The 27,748-nt window shown below is 57.3% G+C and overlaps 2 protein-coding genes across 7 annotated transcripts in view; one reads left to right on the top strand and one right to left on the bottom strand.

Moving 5' to 3' along the window:
• The first annotated feature begins 644 nt into the window (after nt 1-644).
• LDLRAD2 (low density lipoprotein receptor class A domain containing 2) lies at nt 645-11,807 on the top strand. Its single transcript, XM_060118454.1, is given in 9 exon segments — nt 645-726; nt 3,433-3,474; nt 3,477-3,857; nt 6,774-6,842; nt 6,845-6,908; nt 10,324-10,484; nt 10,607-10,762; nt 11,351-11,445; nt 11,736-11,807. Coding segments are annotated over 9 exon segments (1,122 nt in total).
• The window catches only part of HSPG2 (heparan sulfate proteoglycan 2), a 102,617-nt gene continuing 86,026 nt past the window's right edge, over nt 11,158-27,748 (bottom strand). For all 6 annotated transcript variants that reach the window (XM_060089119.1, XM_060089118.1, XM_060089116.1 and 3 more), the window contains 29 exons: nt 27,546-27,686; nt 27,082-27,216; nt 26,649-26,830; nt 25,937-26,132; nt 25,509-25,688; nt 24,938-25,198; nt 23,299-23,503; nt 22,660-22,757; nt 21,964-22,230; nt 21,114-21,223; nt 20,764-20,911; nt 20,565-20,681; nt 19,781-19,892; nt 18,864-19,008; nt 18,680-18,779; nt 18,427-18,536; nt 18,194-18,302; nt 17,527-17,625; nt 16,917-17,138; nt 16,379-16,623; nt 15,863-16,034; nt 15,646-15,768; nt 15,503-15,559; nt 13,680-13,755; nt 13,519-13,597; nt 13,322-13,392; nt 13,039-13,122; nt 12,524-12,627; nt 11,158-12,377 (listed from right to left, as the gene is read on the bottom strand). In XM_060089119.1, the coding sequence (XP_059945102.1) occupies nt 12,205-12,377; nt 12,524-12,627; nt 13,039-13,122; nt 13,322-13,392; nt 13,519-13,597; nt 13,680-13,755; nt 15,503-15,559; nt 15,646-15,768; nt 15,863-16,034; nt 16,379-16,623; nt 16,917-17,138; nt 17,527-17,625; nt 18,194-18,302; nt 18,427-18,536; nt 18,680-18,779; nt 18,864-19,008; nt 19,781-19,892; nt 20,565-20,681; nt 20,764-20,911; nt 21,114-21,223; nt 21,964-22,230; nt 22,660-22,757; nt 23,299-23,503; nt 24,938-25,198; nt 25,509-25,688; nt 25,937-26,132; nt 26,649-26,830; nt 27,082-27,216; nt 27,546-27,686 (4,121 nt within the window). In that variant the 3' untranslated portion in view covers nt 11,158-12,204. The remainder of the gene's footprint in view (nt 12,378-12,523; nt 12,628-13,038; nt 13,123-13,321; nt 13,393-13,518; nt 13,598-13,679; nt 13,756-15,502; nt 15,560-15,645; nt 15,769-15,862; nt 16,035-16,378; nt 16,624-16,916; nt 17,139-17,526; nt 17,626-18,193; nt 18,303-18,426; nt 18,537-18,679; nt 18,780-18,863; nt 19,009-19,780; nt 19,893-20,564; nt 20,682-20,763; nt 20,912-21,113; nt 21,224-21,963; nt 22,231-22,659; nt 22,758-23,298; nt 23,504-24,937; nt 25,199-25,508; nt 25,689-25,936; nt 26,133-26,648; nt 26,831-27,081; nt 27,217-27,545; nt 27,687-27,748) is intronic.

Genomic DNA, 27,748 nt, shown 5'->3' on the forward strand with positions numbered 1-27,748 from the left:
GGTCAGGGAAATGTGGTCTGAGCAGGTGACATGTGAGCTCGAAATCTGAATGACCCAGAGAAGCCAGCCATGGACCTCCATGGGAGAGGACACCCCAGGTGGAGGAACGGTGAGGGCAAAGGCCCTGAGGCAGGAATACTTTGTCTTTAAAATAGAGCAGACTCCTGGGCCAGCGCTCATTCACCACTTGCTGCCTCTCTAGGCCCTCAGAGAGGCCCTTTGATGTCCTGGGGCTCCCTTAAGCTCAGCCCTAAAATGCCAACTTCTCCAGGAAGGCAGCAGCTCTCTGAGGCTGTGGGTCCCCCTCCCAGAAGCCCTGTGGCTGAACCGGATCTGAGTTTCCTGGTTCCTGTCTGGCAGGGGATGAGCAGACATCCTCTCTGCCTTCTCTCCCCAGGCTCCAGCCCCAGTCCCAAATCTCCATGACAACCCTAGACACAATCCTGATCTGAAGAAGGATCTGGAACAGGGAGCACAAACATCACTGAAGAGACCAGAGGAGCTGGCATACTTGCCTCCCTTGCTCTCTGTGTCCCGCCAATCCCTCCACTGGCCTAACCAGGCCCCTATACCCCAGTCTCCCCAAAGACCCCAAACTGCAGATTCTGCAGGTCTTCCCCATCGCTGGGCACAGGAGGGCCTGGATGGAAGCCTGTCCTCTGCAGCTGCCCCAAAGGCTGCTCCTGCTGGGGGCAACTGCCCTGACTGTGTCTGCTCTGCACACAGGTGAGTACAAGGTGGTTTGGTTGGGGCAGGCAGGAGATTCAGGTCCCACCACCCTTTGAGATTGTGTTTCCTCAATCAGCACTCACCCTGATGAGCTGGGATCCCTTGAGTTGGGAGACACTGGGAAACCCTGTGCTTGGTCTTGGCTGGCACCCTCAAGTCCACCCCCAACCCTCTGGGTAGCTGGAGCTCCAAGTCACCCAGAAGCAGGTGTCTGGGGGCGGGTGGGGCAGTCTGGCACCGGGAAACACTGTGGGCTTCGGAGTCAGACGGCCCTGCGTTCACACACACACCCTTGACATTACTGTTTCCACTGTCTAAGACTTGGTTTCTTCAGCAGTAAAATGGAAAGAATAATAGGCCCTTGCCCCTTAAGGCAGGGGTCCCCAACCCCCAGGGCCAGTCCGCGGCCTGTTAGGAACCGGGCCTCAAAGCAGGAGGTGAGTGGTGGGCAAGCAAGCGAAGTTTCATCTGCTGCTCCCCGTTGCTCCCTGTCGCTCCCCATCACTCCTCGTCACTCCCCGTCACTCCCCATCGCTCCCCGTCACTCTCCGTTGCTCCCTGTCACTCCCAGTTACTCTCGTCACTCCCCATCACTCGCCTTTGTTCCCCATCGCTCCCCATCGCTCCCCTTCGCTCCCCATCGCTCCCCTTTGCTCCCCATCGCTCCCCGTCACTCCCCGTCACTCCCCGTCACTCTCCGTTGCTCCCTGTCACTCCCAGTCACTCCCGTCACTCCCCATCACTCGCCTTCGTTCCCCATCGCTCCCCGTCACTCCCCATCGCTCCCCATCCCTCGCATTACCACCTGAACCATCCCCACCCCCCGACCCCCGTCTGTGGAAAAATTGTTTTCCACAAAACCAGTCCCTGGTGCCAGAAAGGCTGGGGACCGCTGTCTTAAGGGACTATTATTATTGTGCATATAAGGTGAGATAAACCATGCAAGACACATAGACAGTGCCCAGCTCATAGAAGGTGCTCGTTCACCCACTCTCTAAACCTCCGCCTGTCCCGTGTGCCTCCAGGGCAGGTTCTGGCTTTAGTAGGTCTGCACAGATATGAGAAGATGCTCCCACATCCTGAGCCCTAATGGAGAATTTCTCCCCCGAAGACCCACATCCCGGCTTGTCCTCAAGCACCACTGGTGCCCCTACCATGCACCAGAAAAGCCACGTCCTGTTCTCTCTCTACCCTTACAAAAATCAGATGGTTTGAGTACTTACACGTTATCTCATTAATCCTCACAACAACACGGTACCAGTGAGGATGTTTTGGGTTGTAAGTAAGTTACCAGACTAAACAGAGCTTAAATCATAAGGACAGGGCTTCCCTGGTGGCGCAGTAGTTGAGAGGCCGCCTGCCGGGGCAGGGGACACGGGTTCGTGCCCCGGTCCGGGAAGATCCCACATGACGCGGAGCGGCTGGGCCCGTGAGCCATGGCTGCAGAGCCTGCATGTCCGGAGCCTGTGCTCCGCAATGGGAGAGGCCACAACAGTGAGAGGCCCGCGTACCACAAAAAAAAAAAAAAAAAAAAAAAAAAAAAACCAAAAAAAAACAACCACAAGGACATTTATTATTTCACTTAAGAAGAGAGGCCAGATATGAGTCCAGAAATGGTTAATTCAGCAGCTCAACCATGTCAGGGCTCCTCCATAATTCTCATGACCTCATCCTTGCAAGGTATCTGCTGCAGCTCTGGGCGTCGCATCCTCAGTCAATAGCTTTCAAAAGCAGGAAGAAAAAGGAGCTCCTCATCACACAGCTCTCCCTCCTTTTTTTTTTTTTTTTTTTTTTAAATCAGGGAGGAAAACCTTTCCCAGGAACCCTCAGCAAACCTCTCCTTAAATCTCATTGGCCAGAATCAGTTCACAAGCCAATCCCTAAACCTGGCAAATGGAATTAGGATTACAAGGCTTGGTTTAGGCCAAAGACCAGGGGGCCTCTCTGATAATTGAGGGGAATTAAGTTTCTCTTAGCAAGGAGAAACAGGGAATGCCTGTTGGCTGGGCAGGTGCCCAACTGTGTCTCCCACATCCTTTTATTTTTTGGCTGCACTGCGAGGGTTGTGGCATCTTAGTTTCCCGAACAGGAATTGAACCTGGGCTCTCCACAGTGAGAGTGTGGAGTCCTAACCACTGGAGGGAAGGCCAGGAAATGCCCTCCCCCAGCCTTGAATAACACGTCCATAATGCTCATTAAATGCCAGGCACTGTCCTAAGCACTGAACCCATACACATCCACAATCCTTTAGTTTCCACTACAAAATATGAAAAGCTCTGACAACCAAAATTTGTTCTTAGCTAACTAACTGGCAACACCTGACCTGAACTGACAGGAGGCTGTTTACAGTCTGTTTGTCCTACTTAGGGTACATGTTCTGTGCAATTGCTCTAGAAAATGTGTTTGATCGTGGAGGGCTGTGGCAGACTCCATGTGGGGCTGCAACATATTATATATGTTTCTAAAATCTGAAAAATTCTGAAACACATCCTAGGGTTTCTGAATACGAGACTGAGGACTTGAATTACATTTTTTAATCCTCACAAAAATTCTGACATTGCTCAACCATCCCCATTTTCCCGACAAGAACACTGAGGCTCAGAGAGGCTGAGTGACTCACTCGGGGGTCACACAGCGGGCAGAGGGCAGGGCCAGGCTTGGAACGGGACCGCATGGTTCCAGGGTCGGTGCTTTTCGCCGAAGCCGACCTGGTGGACCCGTGCGGCCGGACGTGGCAGGGGGACGGCTGCTGCTGCGCTCGTACTCCGCGTCGCGCCGCTTCTACTTCGTGGCCCCGGACACCGACCGCAGGCTCTGGATGCAGGCGACGACCCCTAGCGACAGGATCCGCTTCCAGTTCCGCTTCTTCCTGGTCTACAGCCTGACCCCGGCGGCGCCCAACGCCTCCTCCCCGGCGCCAGCGCCGGAGGACCCCTGCACCCCCGGGTCCTACCTGCAGTTCTACGAGGGCCCGCCGGGGGCGCCACGGCCCCTGGGGGCCTGGTTCTGCGGCCTGACCATCCCTGGGCCGGTGGCGTCCTCCGGGGGCTTCCTGGGCCTGCGCCTGGTCACCAGAGGCCGCCAGCCCCACGTGGACTTCGTGGGTGAAGTCTCCTCTTTCCGGTTGGGTGGGTGCGGGCTGGTCCTGAGAGAGGGCGGGGGCTGGGGCCTGGCGGCAAGGTCAGGGGCTTCAGTAAAGGGCGGTCCAGACCCAAAGAGCCAACCCCAAAAACCTGACTTCCATGGATGCACGGACCAGCCCCTCACCTGTTCACACACAACTCCCACTCCCACACGATTCCCACACACTCACACATCTCACACTCCAGCACCCACCCCACTCACACACACTGTACCTGTGCACAACTCACACCTCGTACACACACCTGGCACACCCACCTGTGCCACACACACTGAAACACCCAACCCACAGGCCTGGTGTACTGTGCACTCTCTCCCACACACAGTTCACATCATGCACACCTCATCGTACACAATACCACTTTGCACACTGCCATGCAACTCACACACTCTCATGTTCACACACTGGCTTCTCTGTCCTGGGTCCACCTGATTGCAGATGGGCCGAGAGTTGGGACTCTGGCTGTAAGTGACAGAAACCCACTTAGGCAAGGAAAGGGAACTGATAATAATCCCTTGTTGAGCACTGCCTTTGGCCCTTTGCATGCCAGATCTCATCTGTTCTCACAGCAGCTCTTCTGGGCCGGTGCTCCTACCCTCGTATTTATGGATGGGAAACAGGCTTGGAGAGGTTGAGTGAAGTGCCACAGGACTCCCAGCTCACAGGTGGAGGAGCTGGGCTTTAACTGCTAGAGTTTGTCCTCTGCTCAAATTGAGTCAAGGCTTTAGTCCCACCAGGTTTCCCCAGGACTGAAGACACTCACTGATGTTTCAGCAGAGGAGCTGCCAAAGCCCAGAAGTTTCCAAAACCTCGGAGAAACATCATCGCCCTCGCTGGCAAAATATCCAGACTGGAGAATTAAACGTGGGGTTGTGAGCACTTCAAGGCAAGAGCAGGGGGGCCTCTGAGAGCCAACACAGGTTCACCAGGAGCTGGACCTCGACATGCCAGGCCCTGGACAGCCCTTCAACCTGAGCTGGTCAGAGAGCACCCCCTGCTGTCTCATGTGTGTCTTTGGGGCCATGACTGATGGTGCCTGGGGTCCCCTTTCTGGCTCCTGTGGGCTCTAGCGTGCCAAGGGTCCTATTATATTGTTTTGCAGGCAGATCTCACAGGCTAATTGGAAATCAACCCCTCCCTCCCTCCTTTCCTCCCTCCCTCCCTTTCTCACCTTCCGTGAGGTGCAAGCCAAGCATGTTGCAGCTGCTTTGTGTTTAGCAGGATTGGACTCAAAAGCAGGCGGCAGTGGTGAAGCCCTGTCACAACTCTGGCTTCCCTGGATCACTTTTTACCACTTTTTACTTGGATTACTGTTTGTGTTTTCTCTCTCACAGATATTCACTTTTACCCCTGCACATCTTTTATAAATTAGAACATTCACTTTCATTTGCACATGAAAAAACCCCAAGTCAAGTTGGCTTAAGCCAAAGGAGAACTTGGGGGGCTCCTATAACTGGGATATTAAGGTGTTCGTTCAGGTATAGCTGGATTCAGGAGATCAAGTAATGCCACCTGGGCTCTCCCTTTGCATTGCACTGGGTCTGTTTGGCTTCCATCTCAAGCAGCTCCAGTTCCTCTTTCTACTTGGCAGCAAGGTGACCCTGAAGCTCCAAGCTCACAGTCCCCCTTATAACTCTCACCTCAGTGAAATAAAGAGTGAGGATCTTTTCTCTCTCTCTCTCTCTCTTTTTGGCTGCTGCGCCGAGCGCCTTGCAAGATCTCAGTTCCTGAATAGGGACTGAACCTGGGCCCCCGGCAGTGAAAGAGCTGAGTCCTAACCAATGGACTGCCAGGGAACCGCGAAGATCTTTTCTTACGGTTCTAGGAAAAGTCCTCGGGGCCAAATTTGATTAGTCACATGGGCCACGTGTCCGTTCCCGGGGCCAGGAATGGAATGCTCTGATTCCCATGTCCACCTCTGAGCCATGGTATTGGTCAGTCCCTCCTGAACCAGCTTTTCTCTACAGAATGGGGTGCTGGGTAAGCCAACCTGTCTGCCACACCCTGTGCACCAAGTCATACCCTTCTCTCACCTGTGTGCCTATTCATTCATTTAACAAAGATTGAGTACCTGCCCTTGTGCCAGGTGCTGTTCTAGGCTCCAGGGATACATGCAGCAGTGAATGAAAGAGAAGTCCCTGCCCCATTTGAGCTGACATTCTAGTGGGGGAGGCAGACCATAAACAAAGAACCGATCAAATCCATAATCTGCAGAGGTGGTAAGTGCTGCAGAGGAACCCAAATCAGGATAAAGGGGTGGTGGGGGAGGGATGGTGTGCCGTTCTCACGTGGAGGTGATGGCAGGCCTTTCAACACGATGACATTTGAGTGGAGACCTGAGGGGAGCAAGCCATGCAGTTACGGGCAGGGCTGATGGCAGGTGCAGTGCCACGAGCCGAGATGAGCTTGGAGTGTTCAGGTTGCTGGGCTACCATAGGCTGCATGCACGCACGCGTGCGCACACACACACACACACACACACACACTGGGTGCCACAGTGCTCATGAGCATGGGGCTGAATTCCTATCCTGCTGCTTAGATACAAGCTGTGTGGCCTTGGTCTAGTGACCTAACCTCCCTGTGCCTCGGTCTTCTCATCTCTAAAATGGGATTGATAATAGTATTGACCCTATAGGGTTAATGTGAGAACTTAATGAGCTGGGATGTGAACCATGCCTGGCTTGGAATAGGAGCTCAATAAATGTTAGCTGCCATCATCATCATCATCATCATCACCATCCCCATCATCATCTTTATGATCATACACCTGTCTCATCCATACTCTCACTTGCACGCACATGGAAACAGCCTCTCCTGCTCACACCTCCCACATTCCCTCCCCAAAGGGCCAAACATTCTGTGGTGCTCAGTGTCCTCACTGTGCCTCCCCTCTCAACCCCAGGATCCTGTTGTGCCTACTTCCGATGTCAGAACAGCAGGTGCATCCCCCCGAGGCTGGTGTGCGATCCCTGGGCATGGACAACTGTGGCGACGGCAGTGACCAGGCTTCGTGGCCAGCAGCTAACTGCAGAGGTCAGTGACAGGTGTGGCTTGGGCCCTGCTGAGCAGCTGGGTTAGAAGCTGGAGGCCGGAGGCACGGGTGTGGCAGGAGAGGATAAGGTGAGGCACAGTAGTGGGGAATCCATTCAGACCAGACTGCCTGAGGAGCAGAGGATGTTAGCTCAAACGGTGATCGAATCCAGCTGCTTCCAAATGTCATTTCAGTGGTGGAAGCTTTTCCTAAACAGACCCTTGCAGAGGCCCCAGGCATCACAAGGAGAGATGCTCTACTTGACGTGGGAGGCCTGGGCCGCGGCTGACTGATGTCCCACTGAGAGACTTGAGTGTGACCTTCAAGACTTTGAAAACCATTGATCCAGCCTGACTCCCACATTTTATAGATGGGGAAACTGAGGCCTAGGGAGGAGAAATGACTTGCCCAAGGTCATAGAGTCACTGAGTGACATAACCAGGAATGACCTCTGTGGATGGACAGAGGGGACCAGACTAGGTCACCCCTGATTATCCTCCTTAGGAATCTGGATATGCCCCACTCCCAGTCAGGGTTGCCATGTCCTGTTGAACAGGTTGTTCGTTGCAAAAATGCACCTGGCTGAGGGGTAAAACCCAGCTTCCTGGGAGCCCACACACTTCCCTCCCAGCCACTCCTCAGGGTCCTCCCTGACACTATGCTCTGTGCCCAGAGGCCCGGGCCCTACGTCCTCTCCTCCAGCTGCCACACCCGTTCCCTCCTCGTTCTCCTTTATACTGTATCGCCAGCTGGACTCATCTTTGAACGCTACTTATATAACCACCTCCCCACCTGACATCTCCACGTGGCTGTGCAGGCGGGTCTCACACTTAACTTGCCCCAAACTGAACTCATGACCCACAGCCTGCCCTGCGTCCTGCTCCTCACCCGTGTCCCTTTCTCACTCAGTGGCAGCTTTGAATTCCAGTTGTTCAGGCCCAAACGGTTGAGTGGTCCTTTACTCCCTTTTCCCTCTCAGCCCATAACCAAGCCATCAGTGCTGTCGGAATTAATCTGATGTTTTCCTCATGATAAGGCTGCAGTCGTGGGTTATGAGGAGGAAGATCCCAGAGGTCAAGTGCACACCAGGTCAAACCAACGCGATCACTCCCCAACATGATCCACGGATGTTGATGTTGGCCTTGGTCACTGGGTTGAGGCTGTGTTTGTCAGTTTCTCCACTGTTACTCTGTCTCCTCTCTCCACACTGTCCTCTTTGGGAGGAAGTCACCGCGCGCAGCCCACACACTAGCAGGGAGTTAAGCTCTCCTGACAGGGGAGCATTTTATTCTTTTTTTTTGGCCGCACCCCTCGGCTTGCGGGAGCTTAGTTCCAGGACCAGGGATTGAACCTGGGCCCCCGGTAGTGGAAGCGTGGAGTCCTAACCACTGGACAGCCAGGGAATTCCCCAGAGGAGGCTTTTAATTTTTTTTTATTTTTATTTTTTTGCGGTACACGTGCCTCTCACTGTTGTGGCCTCTCCCGTTGTGAAGCACAGGCTCCGGACGCGCAGGCTCAGCGGCCATGGCTCACGGGCCCAGCCGCTCCGCGGTGTGTGGGATCTTCCCGGACCGGGGCACAAACCCGTGTCCCCCGCATCGGCAGGCAGACTCTCAACCACTGTGCCACCAGGGAAGCCCCTCTGAGGAGCGTTTTAAAACGCTAAGTCAGATCACGTCACTCCTGTGCGCAGGACCCTCCTCACTCCTCACTCAGCCCACACAAGCCTCCCAGGGGCCCCCAGGCCCTGAGTGACCTGGCCCGTCACCTCCCACCTGCCCGCTTGCTCCAACAGCTCCTCCACTCCGGCCCCTGGCAGCTCCTTCCACGCTCCAGTCTTGTCCTGCCTCTGGTCTCTCACTAGGTCTTTCCTCTACCTGGAGGCTTTTCCCAAAGGTTTACATGCTCATTCCTTTGCCTTCTGCAGGTCTTGGCTTAACCCTCACCCTCTCCATGAGCTCTTTCCTGACCCCTTTGTTTAAAAATAGCAACCCTGGGATTTCCCTGGGCGGTCCAGTGGTTAGGACTCCGCGCTTCCACTGCAGGGGCCACGGGTTTCCTGGTTGGGGAACCAAGATCCCACAAGCTGTGCGGCCAAAAAAAAAAAAAGAAAAAGAAAAGCAACCCTGTGTCCATTGAAAGAAAAACAGGTAAACAAAAGTGGTATGTCCACACCCTGGAATATTGTTCAGCCCTACAAAGGAAGGAAATGCCAACACATGCTACAACCTGGATGAACCTTGAGGACATTATTCTGACTGCAATAAACCAGTCACAAAAGGACGAATACTGGGGCTTCCCTGGTGGCGCAGTGGTTGAGAGTCCGCCTGCCGATGCAGGGGACACGGGTTCGTGCCCCGGTCTGGAAAGATCCCACATGCCGTGGAGCGGCTGGGCCCGTGAGCCATGGCCGCTGAGCCTGTGCGTCTGGAGCCTGTGCTCCGCAACGGGAGAGGCCACAACAGTGAGAGACCCGCGTACCGCAAAAAAAAAAAAAGGACGAATACTATGTGATTCTACCTATATGAGACATCTAGAGTACTCAAAGTCAAAGAGACGGAAAGTAGAATGATGGTTGCCAGGGGCTGGTGGGAGGGGAAATGGGGAGTTATTAATAATGGGTTCAGAGTTTCAGTTTTATGAGATGAATTCAGTTCTGAGAATGGATGGTGTTGATGGTTGCTCAACAATATGAATGGACTTAATACTACGGAACTGTACTTAAAAATGGTTAAAATGGTAAATTTTGTTGTGTATAGTTTACCACAATTAAAAGAAAAATAGCAACCTTGCCCCTCGCCAACATGCCCTGTCCCTTTCCCTGCTTAATTTTCCCTCGTAGCACCTATCTCCATTTGACACATGGTAGAATTTGTGTTTTGTGTTGCCTCACACTAAAATGCCAGCTCCATGGAGACATTTTTGTCTATTTTGCTCACTGTCATATCCCCCAGTCCCTAGAGCAATGTCTGGGGTATAGTAGCAGGTGATTGAAAAATACTCATCAAGTGAGTGGAAGAATGAACCTCTCTATGTCTCCGTTTCCTTATCTGTAAACTGGGGATGATACACCTAACCTCTCAGATTTGTCATGAACTGTAAGTTAAATCCTGTGGGTGAAGGGCCCAGCGCAGAACATGGTGCTTGGTGCACAGAAAATGCTCACTACAGCATTACTCCTTGAAAAGTAGCTCCATTCATCCACCCCAGCCCCTGGAGCTAGACTGTGAGTTCAAGTCCACCCCTGTCACTTCCAGCTGTGTGATCTGGGCAAGTGACTTAACCTCTCTGTGCCTCACTTCTCTTATCTGTGAAATAAAAATACTAACACTAAGAGGTTTTGGGAGGATTAAACAAGACATAATCATACCCCGCAAGGGGCAGATCTCAGTGTGTTAGAGCTGTTATTTCCCACTGCCAGTCCCTCTCTGGTGCCCAGCCAGGAAGGGAGTACGGATGATGGTACCTCCGGGCCCCTGACTCTTCCCCCAGCTCGCAGGTCTGAGGGCCCCCTGGGTATTGCAGCTGAGCGGAGCCCCCCAGCACGCCAGGACCCTGCACGGCAGGATGCGGCTCCGGAAGGTAGATGGCTCTTGGTCATCACCTGCTGCCGCTCCTCCCGCCGAGACCACACTTGTCCCTCTCCAGTGGTGGGTGGGGGCAGCTGGCCCAGGCTGAGGCCTGAGTGCTCTTTCTTGCGACAGGCCTCCAGCCGCGGGCGGTGGCGCTGGCCTCCTCATGGGCCTCCTCTGGTGCAGCTGCCCCTCCAGCCGGCTGGCTTGGTGGGCTGGTGGTGTGCACCGTCCGTTACACATGTCCTGGCCAGGTGGCCCCTGGGGGCCTGCGGCTGAGTGAGCCAGGTCAGGGGGGTCATCCTTAGAGAGGCTGTGGGCATCAGAGGAAGGAGAGTGGGCTCTGGGGTCAGACAGTCCCTGGGTTCTGCCCCCACCCCCCACAGGGCTGTCCAATCTTGGGCAGATCATATAACCCTCCGAGACTGTCTGCTCCTCTGGAAAATGGGATGATTCCTGCCTCACAGGGTCATGGTGAAGGCCACAGGAGGCAGCTGACCCTGCAACTTGCACGGTGACTGGCACTCTGATGGATCAGTGAAGGGCAGGGAGTAGGGGCCTCGCTCACCTGAAGCTGCCTTGCTTCACTCCTGGACCTCACTTGCCCTGCTCTCTCTGTCCCAACCTGGCCCACCCTCAGGTACCACGAGTCCAGTTGTAGTCAAAGACACAGGAGACATCCCTGGCGGGGATAGCACCGTTTATTAAGAAAGATCAAGACAAAGACCACAGGAGGGTCCCTTCTAGGACACAGAAGCCAGGCGTCCCGGACCCACATCTGGGGGCTGCTGGTGGGGAGGGCGCTTGCCCCCAGTTGGGCCCTGGGGCTCCCGCAGATGGGGCAGGGCTGTCACGCCCCCTTCCTGTCCCTCCCAGTCATGAGTCCCGGCTCCCCTACCCAAGGCATTGACTCCTTCCGACCACCAGAGCTCTCCTCCCCCCATGCGCCCTGGGCCTTCACTTCCAGATCAGTGGGGGGACGTGGCCTGGTGCAGGCAGGGAGGCACTCTCAGTGCTGGGCTCTGCCTGTAGCAGCTCCTGGTAAGAGTTGGGGTGGGCTTTCCCTTGCAGCCCCTCAGGGCAGGGGCCCTGGGCTAGGTGTGGGGTGGGAGGGATGCAGGCCAGGAAGGCTTGGCGGGAGGGGGGAGGCTGCCAGGGGCCGGTGGCCCGGCTGGCTAGGCGGAGGTGGAGGGGCGCTGGGACATGGGCTGGCAGGGCTGGGGGCTGCCTGCCCAGGGGTGAGCTGCCTTTTGCACCACAGTTAGCACTAAAGAGCTTTCCCAACCCGGAGGAGGGTGGCAAAGGCCACTGCGATGCCCTCTGCTCCGGGTAGCTGGTGAGGCTCCAGGCTGGAAGCCGAGGTTGGCTCCTGTAGAAATGAGGGCTGCCCAAGGGCTGAAGAAATGGGCAGCCCAGCACTACCTTGGGGGGCTCTGTCGGTGGGGGCAGTTCTGAGCCTGCTCAGCCACCGTGCCCGACCCCAAGTCCTGGTGACCCTTTGAGGCATCTGCTCCCATGCAACCCACCCTGCCCAGCAGCCTGTGGCTTTGCCCAGGTGTGTCTGTGTGGGGTGGCGTGCCCACCCTCCAGTCCAGCCCAGGGCAGTAGCAGCAAAGCGTGGCATCGCCTCCGTTTCTTACAAAATATTCATAATAATAATATTAATAATAATATAGTCGACGCTGTGGGGCTGGGGCGCTGCCCGGGAGTCCGTGTGGGGTAGGCAGTGCCTACGAGGGGCAGGGGCGCGTGTTGGCCCCCGCCTGGGCGCGGTGCTGCAGGTCCAGTGGCTGTGGAGGCGGGGTGCCAGGCCGGGCAGAGTGCAGCACCAGGTTCTTGATACAGCCCGTGATGCCCGAGGAGAACCTGCCCCCGGTCAGCACCGCCACGTCGGGGGCTCCACCTGTGGGGAAGGGAGAGGGCGGGGCCTGTCAGCTCCAGGAGGTGGGGGGAGGAAGGCCCCGTGCTCTACCTGTGCCGGAGCCCCAGGCCCTCCCCCACCTGGAGGAGCAGCCCCAGGCCTGCACGAGGCCCGAGCTCAAGACTTACCGACGTAGATGCTGCCCTTGGTGTTGACTGCCACGTTAGGGCCTGGGGACTGGCCGCTGACCAGCTCCTCTCCGTCCACCTGGATGGAACCTCTCCGGCCCTCTCTGCAGTGGAACGGGGTCAGGCCCCTCACCACCGATCCCCCGTCCTTCTCAACCCAGTGAGAGCCCCCTCCCTTTGCTTACAGAGACTCCAGTCAGAGCAGTGTGCCCCCCGCTCCCTGAGTTCTTTCTTGCCCCCTCCCTCCGCTGGATGAGAGATCTGGTCCCACAAACACAACTTCCTAGCACCCCACCCAGGCTTCATCCATCCCCTAGGGTGCTTGTGCGCCCACCCCAAGGAGTTCTGTCTTGCCCTGGAAGTCTGTGCTCCGGCTGGCGGGCTCTCCCCTGACCCTGGCTTCAAGTTCTGTCTTCCCAGAGCTCAATGCCTGCCTCCCTGCGCATGATGGGGGGCGTCCTGTCCCAGTCCAGGACTCTGGGCCCTTCGCCCTAGTGCCCGGGGGGCTCCCTTACCGCAGTGCCATCACCCGATGCCACTCGCCATCGTTGATGGGGTCCTCAGAGACAAGGCGGGCCTCCCCACTGCCCAGCTGGTAGCTGTAGTCACACAGGCCCAAGAGGGTGTGAGCAGGGGGCAGGACTGGAGGGGGTGTGGGACGGTGGTGGTGGTGTGCAGCTGGGGCACTGGGCGCTGCAGCTTCTTGTTGGGGGGGCCATGGGGCTGACCGGAGGGGAAGCCACTGAAGGGTAAGGGGGCTGAGGGAAGGGAGAGGAAGGGTCGGGTGCCAGGACCCACCTGAAGACAAGGTGCCCATCCTGAAGCCCAAGACTGATGAAGTCCTTGCCTCGGCCAGACTCTCCCAACTCCTACCAGAGAAGCACAGGGTTCCTGGGGGCTACCGACAGCTGTGGCCTCCTCCTTCCTCTCTCCCACTTTTGTGGCCACCAGGGGGCTGGGAACCCTGAGATCCTGGGTGGGACATCCACACTTACCACGCCCTGCCAGAGCAGGAGGCCGCTGGCCGTGCTGGTCTGAACCTCCAGCTCGATGGTCTCGGGCACCTCGGGGAGACTGTGGTGCGGGGCAAGTGGGTGAGAGGGCAGGAGTCCCAGATTCCCGTTCCCCACCCTGGGCCCACAGACTCTCTTCTCACCTCCTGGAGAAGATGCGGCCAGGGAGGGCGAGGAAGCCGTCATCGTAGAAGTAGGCTCCGTACTGCCCGGGGGCATCTGTCGGGGGAGTGGGGGCGATGCTGGGACATCTGCTCACCCGCATGGAGTATCCATCCCGCATCGGTGCCCTTGACCCCCACCTCCACCCCGACCTGTACTACTGCAGGGCTCTGAACCTGCAGTCCCTGGAGACCCAAGGGGGCTGGGGGCAGAATTCAGAGGCCTGTGAACTTGGCTTGGAGAACATTACAGTTCTAGCCTTGCTCACTTCTCCTTGAAGGTTAGCGGTTCCTTTAGTAATGCAGGTAGGCAACACACTGAAGGAGTAGCAGGGCCTGTGACTCAGTCACCAATGGAAGATTTCCTTATTGCATTACAGTTGCTGCAAATATTTCAAAACACTGTTTATGCTTATTGCAATTGTGGTAGCTAACCCTAACCCTAACACTAGATCTTGTATTTAATGCATTAATAAAGATGCAAAAAACTTCAAATATTTTGATAACCTTCTTTCAGAACAATTGATTCCCTTTGAAATACTATGTATTTCATTCTATGCAGTCAGTAGGGTCCAGGTAGGGTGATCAACCATCTCTATTTGCCGGGTCCTGTCCTGGTTTTAGCTCTGGAAGTCCCACATCCCCAGAAGCTCCTCAGTCCTGAGCAAACTGGGGCAGCTGGTCATCTAGGTCAGTGGCACATAAACGGTTCTGAACCTTTGTACTCCCTCCATCTTACAGACGGGAAGACAGGTCCAGGGATGAGTGACTTGCCCAGGAAGTGGGAAGCCTGGATGGCAACCCAGACCTTTCGGCTGCATCGTTCACACTGTGTGTGTGGCTATAACATCCCCAACCCTACCTGGTCAAAGCCATCCCACACCAGTGCTGGCCCCTGAGGCCTGGCAGCTACCAGGGTAGGTGACACTTTGCCACCCTCCACCAACTGATGAAGTTAGCAGCTAACAGTTACCAAGCACCTACTATCTGCTAGTCACCATGCAGGAAGTTTCACATCCAGCTACAAACATAATTTTTAACTGGGTCCTTGTAACAACCCTATGCCTTTGCTATAATATTAACAAAAGCTAACATTCTGTGCCCACCCTGGACCAGACATTGTTCTAAGCATTTAAAATACATTAAAGAATTTTACTCTCACACAAAATTTTATCCAAAGCCTTGTGGAAGGATGTTACTTCTTTCTATTTTATATGTGAGGAAACTGAGGCACAGAGAGGTTAAGTGAGTCACCCAAGTCACACAGCTAGTAAGTGGTAGAGCTAGGATTTGAACCCAGGTTCTTATCCACTATGCCACTACCTCTCCTATTATATTAGTGATAAATAAGATATGTATCTATAATGCAGTTAGCACAGGGCCTGTAAATGTTCAATAAGTATTCATTTTTACAAATCATTATCATTGCTTTTAAACAGATTGTGGAATCCTTGAGAATGAGGGTCCTGCCTTACGCATCTTATATTTACTGCTCCCAGGGCAAGGATGGGCACACATACATGTCTGTTGCTGGAATGCATGAATACAGAGGAGGGTACAGAAGTGAAAGTGGTTCAAGGGCCTGCCCAAAGTCACTAGGCAGTGAGCATAGGGCAGGACCCAGCTCTGTGCGGCTGTGCTCTTCTTATTCTGTCTCTCTATGCCCAGGGAGCCTCTCACCTGGGTTGGTTTTGTTCAGAGGCCAGGATGGAGGGGTGGGGTCATTGGAAGAGGGGCTGAGAGACCCAAAGCCTGGGAGGGACAAGCCTGCTCAGCAGCTCTGGCTGGTCACAGCAAGTACGTACCGTTGCCCCCACTGCCTTCAAGATGCCAGTCGGACTCCGCTATGCCATGTGCAGAGCCTGTGGGGAGAGGCAGGGTCCAGTCGGTGGGCTGTGTCAGGCCCCAGCGCCCCAAGGGGGAGGTGGAGAGAAGCTGGGGCAGTTACCTTGTTGGCAGCGAGGGCCAGAGAAGCCAGGGGGACAGAGGCAGCGGGTGCCCTGGCAGGTACCCCCATGCAGACAGGGCTCACGGAGCTGGCAGGGGTTCTCCTCGTGCTCACAGAGGTCTCCTGTGGGCCAGGGGAGAGGCGAGTGGGCATGGGCTGGAGCGGCCACTGACCACCCCCCACCCCTCCCTCCCAGTGCCTGGCCAGGCTCCCTCGCCTTTGAAGCCGTCTGGACACAGGCACTGGAACTCGTATTCGCCGGCAGGCATGCACGTGGCACCATTGAGGCAAGGCTGGCGCTCACACGGGGAACTGTCGTAGCACTGCCCAACGCCTCGGCTGCCCAGGAAGCTGTAGGTGAGGTCCAGCCGCTTTCCATTCACTGACACCTGTGGGCATAGGGACACTAAGGGACTCGAAGAAGGCAGGAGGCTGAAGTACGGGTGTACCAGCAGAGAGAAGACTGCAGCAGAGGGTAGCTGGGAACCCAGGCTGGAACTTGAGCAGTAACGTGGGTTTCTAGGGTTGCGGGGGAGGACCAAAGTCGAGGGTCTACTGTGTGCCAGGAGCATCCATCAGTGCAGTCCCTCCTCACTACAACCTTCAAAGCAGGTGTAATTATACCCATTTTACAGAGGAGGAAACTGAGGCTCTGATCCCAAGCACCTTGGGCTGGCTGCAGGCGGAGGGAAATCACCCCGCCCTCCCCGCTTGCCGTCTGGAAGTCGCTCACCTCGCCCACGCAGCCGCGGAAGTGAGCGCTCATGTTCGTGGCCAGGGGCAGCTGCAAGGACGGCTCCACACCACCCAGGTAGAGCAGGGTGTGCAGGTTGAGGCCCTGGCTCTTGCCAGGTGAGGAGCGCAGCACAGGGCGCCCGCCGTTCACCCGCAGGCTGCCGTCCTTGTTGAGACGCTCTGCGGATATGCGATGCCAGCGGCCCAGGGCCAGGGGCTCAGAGCTGCGCAGAATGGCCAGCCCTGGGGAGGACGCCGGCAGGGTTGGCACATGGATGGCCCTCTGCCCTGTCCCACCCCCTACAGGAACTTGAGCAGACGGGGAACCTCCTTCAGCCTCCCAGTCCAGTGTCCCAGAGGAACCCGAGAGGACTAGAGACTTGCTTCAGGTCACACAGAGAAGGAACGTGAAGAACAGGGGACTCCGGTTGGTCTGACTTCAGAATTTATTCCTCCCGTCTCCGGGGGTGTGGAGGGCCAAGGCGGGCACGGAGCTTGGTGCCTACAGCTCAACTGCATTTGGTGTCAGTGCTCACCTGACCCCAACTCGTAGCGGAACTCCAGGTGGCCGCCAACCATCGCCAGGGACACGAAATCCTCCACAGGCCCGCTCTTTCCCCCGCTGAACAGCAGGACTCCATCAGGGGCCAGTGGCTTAAACTCAACGTCCAGGCGTAGCTCGTGGTGCGTGTTGGTGAGAGCAGGCAGCGCCAGGTAGGAGTCCGCGCCGGACAGGGAAGGGGTGGTCACAGTCACACCTGCAGCAGCCACAGCTCAGCCAGGGCAGTGGGGATGCCAGAGTCCTGGGAGGGCTCCAACTATGCAGCCTTCCTCTGGGACCCCTGCCCACCCCACTCTCCAGTCCTAGAGGCTCGGGATCAGCTGGGCAATGGCTGCAACAGCCTAGAAGCACCCTGCCCCCAGCACTACAGACCAGGCTGGATCTCCGATTAGATGGGGTTCCCCTTTGGGGCCCTTGTGTACGGGATTCAGGCTGGGCATGAAGCTTGGCCAGGTGACTTTGAGGCCCTCTGGCTCTGGAATAATTTTATCATCCATAGGGCCCGTCTTGGCCTCAGAATGCCCTGCCCAGCTTCTCCCGTCCTTACTGGGACCCCTGGGGGTCTCAGGCCCAGCTCCACTTACCTTCCTCACACTTCATTCCCGAGCGGCCCAGGTGGCAGCGGCAGGTGTAGCCTTGGCCGTCGGGCCGGTTCACACAGGTGGCGTCGGGCCCACAGGCCTCTGGGGGACACACAGGCCAATGAGGAGGACACTGAGGTGGCCTGGGAGATGGTGGGGTCCTGATGCCAGAACTCTAACTACTGCCTGCCCCCCGGGGGCCTTGGCTACTTAGGGCCGGGACACCTGGGAGGGCTGCATCGGGTGACCGGGGAGGAGGAATGGATTCGGGCAAGGGTGGGGCCAGAGGAGGCTGGGCAGGGAGAGAGCAAGGGGGGCAGTGAACAAGTGACTCTTGTTCTTGAAAGACTGTACCTGGGTGGTGGGTAGGGGGGTGAGTGCCTTGGTAACAGATGGGAAGGTGGTAGGTACCAGGGAGCAGTGATTGGGGCTGGGGGGAGTGTCCGGGTACAGTGACAGGGGATGAGTGCTTGGGTAGCAGAGATGGGAGGCATGGTGGATATTAGGATGGCAGTGATGGAAGTCAGAATCCAGAAAGAGTGGTTAAGTACTTGGGAAAGATGGAGAGAGTGTGGTGAGTCCGGTTAGCAGTTGGGGTGGGTATGACGGGGCAGCAACGGGCAGAGGGAAGAGCCCGGAGTGGCAGTGATGGAGAGGGTGGGTTACACACCTGGGTGGCAGTGCAGGGCCTGCGAGTGCTCACAGCGGCTCCCGGTGAAGCCAGCCGGGCACACACACACATAGCTGCTGCTCTCCGAGTCCTGGCACTGGCCCCCGTTCTGCAAAGCAGCCCCCGGAAGTCAGACCGAGAACACTCTGGTCCTTCCCCACTCCCCACCAGGGCTGGCCATGGCTGAGGACAGCGGCCTGGGCGGCCGGGAGGAGTGTGCGGTGTGGGGTTACCTGGCAGGGCCGGTCCCGACAGGTGGGGCAGTGGGAGATGCCGTGCGCCGTAAGGTTGAGGTCGTGGAAGACGATCTCCTCACCCTGGATGCGCAGCTCCCGGACACAGCCTGGGGGGCGGGCAGGCAGGATGAGCCAAGGCAGGGGTGCAGGGAGGCCTGCCCAGCTCCAACCCACGCCCTGCAGTGCCCTCCCAGGTGCTCTGCCAGCCAGGTGAGGTCTGGCCAGGGCTGAAGGTGGGGAGGGGGTTCACCTATGAAGCCGCTGCTCAGCCCTGCCTTGGGGATGGCGCCATAGTCGGGGTAGCCACCCAGGTAGAGCTCCTCATTCAGGTCCAGACCCTGGAACTTGCCCTGGACAGGGGGTAAATCAGGAATGGCAGAGGCTGAGCGGAGGTGGGGAGGGGCTAGGAATAGAGGAACGGGGCTGGGTCTCACCTGGGAGGTGCCGTTGACCGGGGCCAGGCTGCCCACAATCAGGGAGCCCTGGGTGAGGCTGCGCAGCAGGGTCACGGTGTGGAACTGGCCCAGTGCTAGCGGTGTGGGGTGACGGATGGTGGCCATGCCCGAGCCTGCATCAAACCTGCTCCAGGGGGTGGGAGGGAGGGCCAGAGCGGGAGAGAGCGGATATGGGGTTTGTAGGAAGGGTTGGGCAGGGAGCCCAGGCTGGGCAAAGGTGTGGATGCCATTCCCTGCCATCCTGCTCCAGTTCCTGTCCTGCCTTGTGCTCTCGCCCCACCACCACCCCCAGCTCACCCTATCCCTGCCCCTCCCCAGGGGTTCTTCTTCTCCTACACTCTTTCCCTGGGAGCTTATTCAGAGCAGCCCCCGGGGCTCCAAGTGCCCCTGGCTCTAGGCCCTACAGCGTAGCACCTGGCCTCACTGTTCGTCTGAGCACTCCTCCCTCTGAGATGACCTTGTTTCTTTCCTTCTTTGTTTGTGGCTGGTCTTCCCCAACTAGAATATACAGTCCCACAAGGGCCAGAACTTGATTTGTTTTGTTTGTATCAGTGCCTGGCACATAGTAGGTATTCAGCAAAAAACTGTTGAATGAATAAATGAATGAATGAATTCTGGCCTGCAGCAGTCCCACCCTGGAAGGACACACTCAGCATCGCTGAGTATTTCTGCTGCAACTGTGTGCAAGTCTGAGGCTGCTTCCTCCGCCACGTGGCTGGCGCACTGTGCTGACCCCGGCAGCACGGGGGGTCACCGAAGGTAACGGTCACATCTCCTCCTTCTTTCAGAACCTCCGTCGTACAACTCAGCCCAGGGTGGTGTGTGCCTGACGAAAGTCCTGCAATCTAGTCCCCCAGCCCCCCTTCCCCTGTAAACCGGGAGGGCGAGGGTCTCACCGGAACTCGGGCCTCCCGCCCACGAGGCCGAAGGAGATGAAGTCGGGCTGCCTGTTGGCCAGGTTGGTGGGGCTCCCTGGGATCCGCTTCTGCCCGTTGTACAGCAGCATCCCTGGGCGGGCACAGCTGTGTTAGGGCCTCCTGTCCAGCCATGGGCTCCCTGTCTGCCCAGCCCCGGAACGAATGGCCTAAGCTTGTGAGCCTTTCCCCTCGCTAACTGCTGTCCCTCCCTCCAGCACACCCCACACAGCCAGGGCGTCTCACTCTCAGGATGGGGCCCTAAATAGAAGGGGTTTGCTGAGAGCCCCTAGAAAGAAGCTGAATTTGCTTCACTTACACTGTAGGGTCTACCTGAAGGAGGAGAGGGAGGCGGAGACTCACCCGAGTAGAGAAGGAGGCCTGGACAGTGAAAGTCAGAGACCCGTAAGAGGTGGGAGGAGACAGATGAGAGAGAGAGAGAGAGAGAGAGAGAGAGAGAGGAGGGAAGGGTGAGAGATGGGGAAAAGGAGGAAGGAGCAGAGACAGGAGCAGGGAGATGGGACAAAAGGACTGGGGGTTGCTGCACCAATGGCAGAGGGACCGGGGGAGGCTGGGGTGCAGGTATCACAGAGGAGGGAATGGAGGAGAGGAGGCATGAGAGAACCAGAGGGGGAGGCCCGGCCGGCCTGGAGCCCCTGGGGCAGGGAAGGCTGAGGACTGGGGGCTGCCAGGGCTCATACCCTGATGGCAGTGACTTCGGAGATGCCCAGCCCCGGGCCCCCCAATCAGCTCCTCCCCTGCTCACCATCGGCTGAGTCGGGCCGGAAGGTGATCTTGATCTCAAACTTCCTGTAGGCATCCTTGATGGTGGGCAGCGGCAGGAATGAGTGGGGGGTCTGCGTGAAGTAGGGCACCACCCGCTCTGTGGGCAGAAAGCACAGTTCAAGACACGACCCACAAGGTGGCGGGCAGGGTGCTGCCTAACCCGGGGTGTGTGGTCTCACCTGGCACCTGCAGATGGGCAAAGGCTTTGACCTTGCCCTGGCGGTTGGTGGCGGTGCAGACATAGGTGCCTGCGTCCTGGGGCCGGACCGAGGGCAGCAGCAGCATGTTGTTCTCCAGGCGGCTGTCAGGCGGCAGGTTCCCATCCAGCTGCAAACACACTGGCGCTTTAAACCCTGGCCTTGGCCCACACCTCCACGGGGCCTGTCTCCCATCCCTGCCTGGGGCCCACCCTCAGACATGGCGTGCATACTCTGGGCCAAGCCTGGGCCAGCTCCTGGGGGCACCGAGATGGTGAGGACCTGGTCCCTTCCCCTCAGGCACGCCCGCTGGTTTCCTGCCTAGCATTTACCTTGCTCCAGGTGATGTCAGGAGTGGGGTAGCCAGAGACCATGCAGGGGAAGACAGCTGCAGAACCAGTGGGCACACGGACCTCTGGGGGCGTTGAGATCTGCGGCAAGGCTGAGAGGGGAGGAGGAGACACAGGCCATCAACCTGATGACACCAACTGTTTGTAAGCCCAGCCTGTGTCCTGACTCATTTAATCCTCATGCCATCCCTGGAAGGGAGGCACTATGTCCCCATTTCACAGAGGAGGAAACTGTGGCCATTCACTCCTGGTTGCACAGGTGGAACCATGCAGAGCCAGGGCTCAGGGACAGGTCCAACTGACTCCATAGACCGAGCCTCTTCAACACACCTGGGTGGAAAATTGTGCAGCCCTCTGGGGACCTGAAAAGGGGGTACTAGGGCAGTGTGGGTAAGTTTGGGGCAAGTCATAGGGCTTGGGGTGAAAAAGAATAGCCTTTGAAGAACACACAGATTGTGTCTGCCTGGCATCCTCCATTGTCCACGTTTTACTGTCTTTTACGTCTGTTTTGCGTTTGTGCTGTCCCTGCCATCAGACTGAGCTGTAGGTCTTCCTCATCAGAGCAGGAGCTCCAGCAGGTGAAGACTACTTATCTGATTTCCTCTTGATGCCCCATGGCACAGCTTTTCCCTGCAAGTTCCAGCTGCCCCAGAGGAACACTCACTGCGATCCCCTGCTGCACCTGCTTGTTATGAAACCTGCTCCCTAAATACACCAAATTGAAAATCCCCAAGAGAGCAGGAAGGAGGCGTAGCACAGGTAAGGCAGGAGACGGCGTGAGAGCAGCCCCTGCACGCTCCCGGGCCCCACAGAGCTCCCTGCCAGCCTTCACCTTGCACCAGCAGCAGCACGTGGGACTGGGTGGTGCCTGCAGCATTGGTGGCGGTGCAGCGGTACTGTCCTGCGTCAGCCAGCTCCACGTGGGCGATCCTGACGATGCCTCCGTTCTGCACGATGCCGGGCCGCAGGCGCCCTCCAACTTTGCTCCATGTCACCTGAGGCTTGGGGTCACCCAGGGCCAGGCACTCGAACTCCACGGCATGGCCGACCACCACGGTCTGAACGGAGGTCCGGATGTTGATGAGCACAGAGGGCAGAGCTGGGGGAGGATGAGGCAGAACAGAGTGAGGCCAGCCTGCTGCAGGCCTGGGCTCAGTGAGGCCGCAGACTGCCCCAGAAAAGGTGAGCACTGGAGCCCGAGGCGTTCAGCATTTCATTCGCTTTTTCGTGCATCCACTCATTAGCACGCTCACTTGTGTGCTCTTTGTTCATTCGTTTTACTCACTTGTGCATCCGCAGTCATTTTCATTGGTTTGTCTGAGCACCCACTCACTCCGCCCATCTCCCTTCTTCCCCCCTCCCTTGCAATATTTGTCAAGCCCCCTCACTCTGTGCTAGACGAAAGCAAGATACAATCAAATACTTCTCTTTATTTGTACACATTTAAGGGGTTTCTTGGGGAATATGGTCCCTGTGCACTTCACCTCTGTCCGCTGCTCTTAGCAGAAGCCTGAAGCCACCGTCCTACCTTGGACAACAAGCTGGGCACTGGCCTGGGCCTGTCCCCATGGTCCATGGGCCTGGCAAATATACGTCCCTTGGCAGCTCTGGTCCAAGTTCTGGATTCTGTAAAGAAAAAAATAATAAGACATCAGTGAATAAAAACAATTGGTGAGAATACTTTGCAACTGTGTGGGAGTTAAAAGTCGTCAAGTATCAGCACACAATGTAAACTTCTAGTCTCCCCAAAACCATGGGAGGTAGGTAGGAAGTCAGGGTGAGTGTCACCACACCCATTTTAGACCAAGACCTTGTGGTCTAGAGTTCCAGATCACACAGTTATCAAGTAGCAGAGCTGAGATCTGGGTCACATGTATATATCTGGCCTCAGAGCTTGTTCTCTTCCCTTTAACAATAATACGAACATGGGCCACTGATTACTGAAGGCCTTCCACATGCTAAGCACTGTGTTAAGTGCTTTAGGTTATCTCATTCTGGTCTCATATAACCCACTGTACCGCTGAGAACACTGAGGCTCAGGGAGGTGAAGTGACTTGCCCAAGGCCATTGTTTTATGCTAAGCCCAGTAGGATAGGTATTCTAACAGCCCCACTGTGTGCCTTGGGCTGGCATGCCCAAGTTCAGTCCTGCCACTGCTCCCACTCACCGGAGCACCCCATCATGCATGCTGTGGCCGGGAGGCAGCTGACCCCCTTCTTTGATCCAGCGGAGTTGAGTGCCCAGTTCGCTGGGCACGACACAGTGGAACTCGACGCTGGCCCCTATGCTCTTGGTCTCCAGCTGAGGCGTGACCTGAACGGTGGGCGTGGATCCTGCTGGGATGGGGGTGGCGGGGAGAGAGCCGGAGGGGCCTGCGGTGACAGGTAAGAGGTTGTGTGTGTGTGTGTGTGTGTGCGCGCGTATGTGTGATATCCCCGATGCCCCTCCAGGACCCAGGAAACCCCCACCCTAACATTCAGGGGACGTCCTCCTGTTTGCCTCTCTGACCAGGGAAAAAAGGCCTTTCATTGGCAGTTTCATTCATCTGCTCACTCGTGCAGTCATTCAATCAACACAAATAAGAGCCTGTGGAGTGCTGGGCTGTGCTTCCAGAAGCTCCTGGCCTTCGGGAGGGGAGGGCAGCCCAAGGCGAGAGCGGGAGGGGTTGGCCTTGGAAAGATTCAGACACCTGAAGGAAGGACAGCAAAGACTATTCTGGCTCTAGTCTAAAATAGGAGAGGGACTTCCCTGGTGGTGCAGTGGTTAAGAATCCGCCTGCCAAAGCAGGGGACACGGGTTCAGGCCCTGGTCCTGGAAGATCCCACATGCTGCGGAGCAACTAAGCCCCTGCGCCACAACTACTGAAGCCTGTGCGCCTAGAGCCCGTGCTCTGCAACAAGAGAGGCCACCGCAATGAGAAGCCCGTGCACTGTAATGAAGAGTAGCCCCCACTCGCCGCAAATAGAGAGAGCCTGTGCGCAGCAACGAAGACCCAATGCAGCCATACATACATACATACATACATAAATTAATTAATTAAAAATAGGAGGATCCCAGGTGAAGGCGCCTAATGTCCGGGTGCAGGGGACATATGGGAGGGTGGGTCAAATGCATACTATCACCATTTACCAAGTGCCTACTAGGTGCCACGGGCTCTACATATGTGTCCCTTTCTAAGTCAGCTTGTGTGCTGGCATTGTCCTCTCCACTTTACAGGATGAAGACAGTGAGGCTTGAGGTTCACTGACTTGGCCAAGGTCACACAACTATCAAGCGATCGGGCTGTGCACTGAACCCAGGACCTGGGCTCCCTTCGGTCCAGGCTCTTGAGGAGCCCACGGAGATGTGGGATTCTTCAGAGATCCACTGAAGCCCTGGGCATCCGGGGGTGAGGTGCTGCCCTATCACACATCCATTTTTGTCACCGTCCAGCATTTACGCAGCCCATTCTGGGTGCTGTGGTGGACAAGCCCGGGGCTGCTGAGATGCTGGGTCCAGGCCCTGCCCTGAGCATCCTCCGTCTGGCAGGCGAGGCAGGCTGGGGGTACTCATGTAAACATAGCCTCTGGCAGTATGAGGTCAATGCCAAGGGAGGGATGCAGCAGTGAGAGCTAGGGTTGCTGAGAACACAGTGACTGGGGTCTTCCTGGGGGGAAAGAAGGCATTCCAGATAGGGTAGTGGAGGGGGGTCTTCGTGCCCCAGGTGGGGGTCCCCCGGCACCAGCTGAGGGGTAAGTGAAAGGCTCGGACAAGCGCCTGGAGGAAAGCTGACCCCTTTCTACCCAGCCTGAGCTGGGGCTGCTCACCTCGGACCAGCACCTGGGCGAAGGCCTCAGCTGAGCCCACCTTGTTGGTGACCCGGCAGCGGTAGCGGCCTGAGTCCTCAGGGGCCGCAGGCTCAAAGAGCAGCATCTCATTCCTGGTGGTTGCCCTCCCAGGGAGGCTGCCGCCCACACGGCTCCACTGGAAGGTGAGTGGGGGCGTCCCATGAGCCAGGCACTGGAGCTGCACCGTCTCCCCTGCCTGCACCGAGGCGTGCTCCGGGACTGTGGTGGCATACGGCGGGCCTGGGGTTAGAGACACAGAGGTCAGGGTGGCGAAGAGCAGAGGTCAGGATGGGAGCAGGTGCTGGGCCCTGGCGACTTGCCAAAGGACTAGGGAAGCTGAACGGGGAGCCCAGAGGACTGGGGATGAGGGAAGCCCAGGTCCCAGGAGGGGACGTGGGTTTTAGGTTAGGGCAGGCTCCAGGGCCTGAGGTGCATGTGGCCCTCCAGATAGGTTTCCTGGAGTTCTGTCCAGGGTGTGGCCTGGTTGGGGGGCTCAGACCTCCATGCAGTGCGGAGGGGGTAGCCTGAGGAGGGTGGACGAGGGCCTTACTCTCTACATGCAGGGCGATGGTGGCCTCAGCATGCCCGGCAGGGCTAGTGGCGTTGCAGATGTACTGGCCCGAGTCCTGCTGGGCTACCCGTGGGATGAGTAGCGTGTCCCCTTCCAGCTGGTGCTGCCACGGCAGCGGGGAGCGCAGCTTGGACCAGTGGATGGTGGGCGTGGGGCTGCCTGTGGAGTGGAGTGGCAGAGGTTGGTGGGCTGCCCCAGGACTGGCTGGGGGTGGGATGGTCAGGAAGGGACCTGGGTCAGCTTGCTCCTCATGGGGGGCACAAAGTGGGCACCTCAGCCATCACCGGGAGATTGCCAGCAGTAAAGCCCCCTTCCTGAGCATGACATCCTCTTCAGGCCTCTTATGTCTAAATTCAGGCCCAGGGCCCGCTGCTCTGCCTGCCCCGTGTACCAGCCCCCGTCCACACCTGTGGCTGAGCAGCGCAGGGTGGCCGTGTGTCCAGCTTCCACAGTCAGCTCGGCTTCTTCTACCTGGACCTGGGGGGTCCCTGGGGCCACAGTGCCCGAGTCTACAATTACTTCCACTCGCTTCTGCGCTGTGCCCAGTGCATTCTGAGCTAGGCAGACGTAGACGCCTGCATCTGATGGTTTAGCTGACGAAATCTGGAAGAAGCAAGGATGTTGGTCATGGGGCCACTGAGGGGGGACCTTGGCATCAGCCCTCTGGCTTGCTTTCACCTCTTTCTTCTACCCGTCCCTTTGTTTTTAGCTTTCCTATTTGACTGGCTGCTTGAGGGCTCACACTCAAGATATCCCATTAGTCTATCCATCCACACATCCACCCCCCCATCTACCCGTCCATGCATCCATCATCCATCCATCCATACATACATCTACCCACCTATCCACTCATCCACCCATTTACCCATCCATCCATCCATCTACCCACCCAGCCACCTACCCACCCAACCACCCATCCTTCTACCCATTCCTCCTTCCACCTTCCTTCTTTCTTCCTAACCGTCTTCCAATCTAGCCATCACCCGCCTATCCCATCCCTCCCTTCCTTCACCAATTCATCACCCATCTGTCCATCCACCACTCTCTCCTCCAGGCAACTGCTCAAGAACGGGCCCTGACTGGGCCTCAGATCCAGAGATGAGACCCCCCTGACCTCACCTGCAGCACCGCGTGGCTGTCCAGGAGCCCAGGTGCCCGCTGCTCCAAGTTGGTGGGGGCACCGATCCGGGTCCAGCGAGCAGAAGAGCGGGGCTCCCCAGCACTGACACACTCCAGGGTGATGGCCTTTCCCACTTTCACCCGCACGGGGCTCTCGGGGAGCACAGACACTGTAGGGGGCCCTGCCCAGAGGAATGACACCACTGATACACATGCAAGGCTCTGCTGGTCACATGCACTGTCACAGCCCCTTACCAGTAACTGCCAGTGGGCACTAGTCTCCCCACTGCACCCATGTAGAGACTGAGGCTCAGAGAAGGAGAATGCCCAAGAGAGAGGCAGTGGCAGAGGCTGGATTTAAGCCTGGAGGTTCTGAGCTCGGAATCGGGGCTGGAAACATGAAGTCAGAGCCCACGGGGTTGAAGCCCCTCACCGTGCACGCTGAGGTTCACGACACTCTGGGCCACACCATAGGCATTGGAGGCCACGCAGCGGTAGGCACCGTGGTTGCTGGGCCGGGTGCCCACAATGGTGATGATGGAGCCGTTGGGGCTGATGTGGACATTGTCTGCGGGGTTGGCATCAAGGAGGGTGTGGTCAGTGAGGGTGTCCTCCTGCCTGGGCGCTGCCAGTAGGCACACCAGTGCCCCATGGCCCCGACCCCTCCAGTCTGGGTGTATCCAGCTCACAGGGTCACAGATGGTGGATAAACAAGTCCTTGGAGACTCCTGGGTCCAGCCCTCTCACCATCCAGATAGGGACAGCAAGTCCCCAGAGGGGAAGGGCTTTACCCGGGGTCACACAGAAAGTTTGGTGCCATGGTGGTCTCTGCCCAGCCACCAGTGGTGATTCTCGTGCATTCACACCCGCCTCCAGCCCCCCATCCCCCCGGCTCACCCTCCAGCTCCTGGTTCCGGGTCTTCCACTCAAGGCTGATGGGGGCCGCGCCATCATGGATGAGGCACTTGAAGCTGGCATCTTGGCCCTGCCGCACGGTGCTGCTGGGCGGGTCGATAGAGATGACAGGGCTCCTAAGGCCTGGGGGAGGACGGAGGCAGAGGGCTGGGCTCAGCAGGGCTGGGTGGGCTCCCCTGCCTCCC

This window comes from Mesoplodon densirostris, chromosome 2 (assembly GCF_025265405.1).
Source record: "Mesoplodon densirostris isolate mMesDen1 chromosome 2, mMesDen1 primary haplotype, whole genome shotgun sequence".
NCBI classification, from domain to species: Eukaryota; Metazoa; Chordata; class Mammalia; order Artiodactyla; family Ziphiidae; genus Mesoplodon; species Mesoplodon densirostris.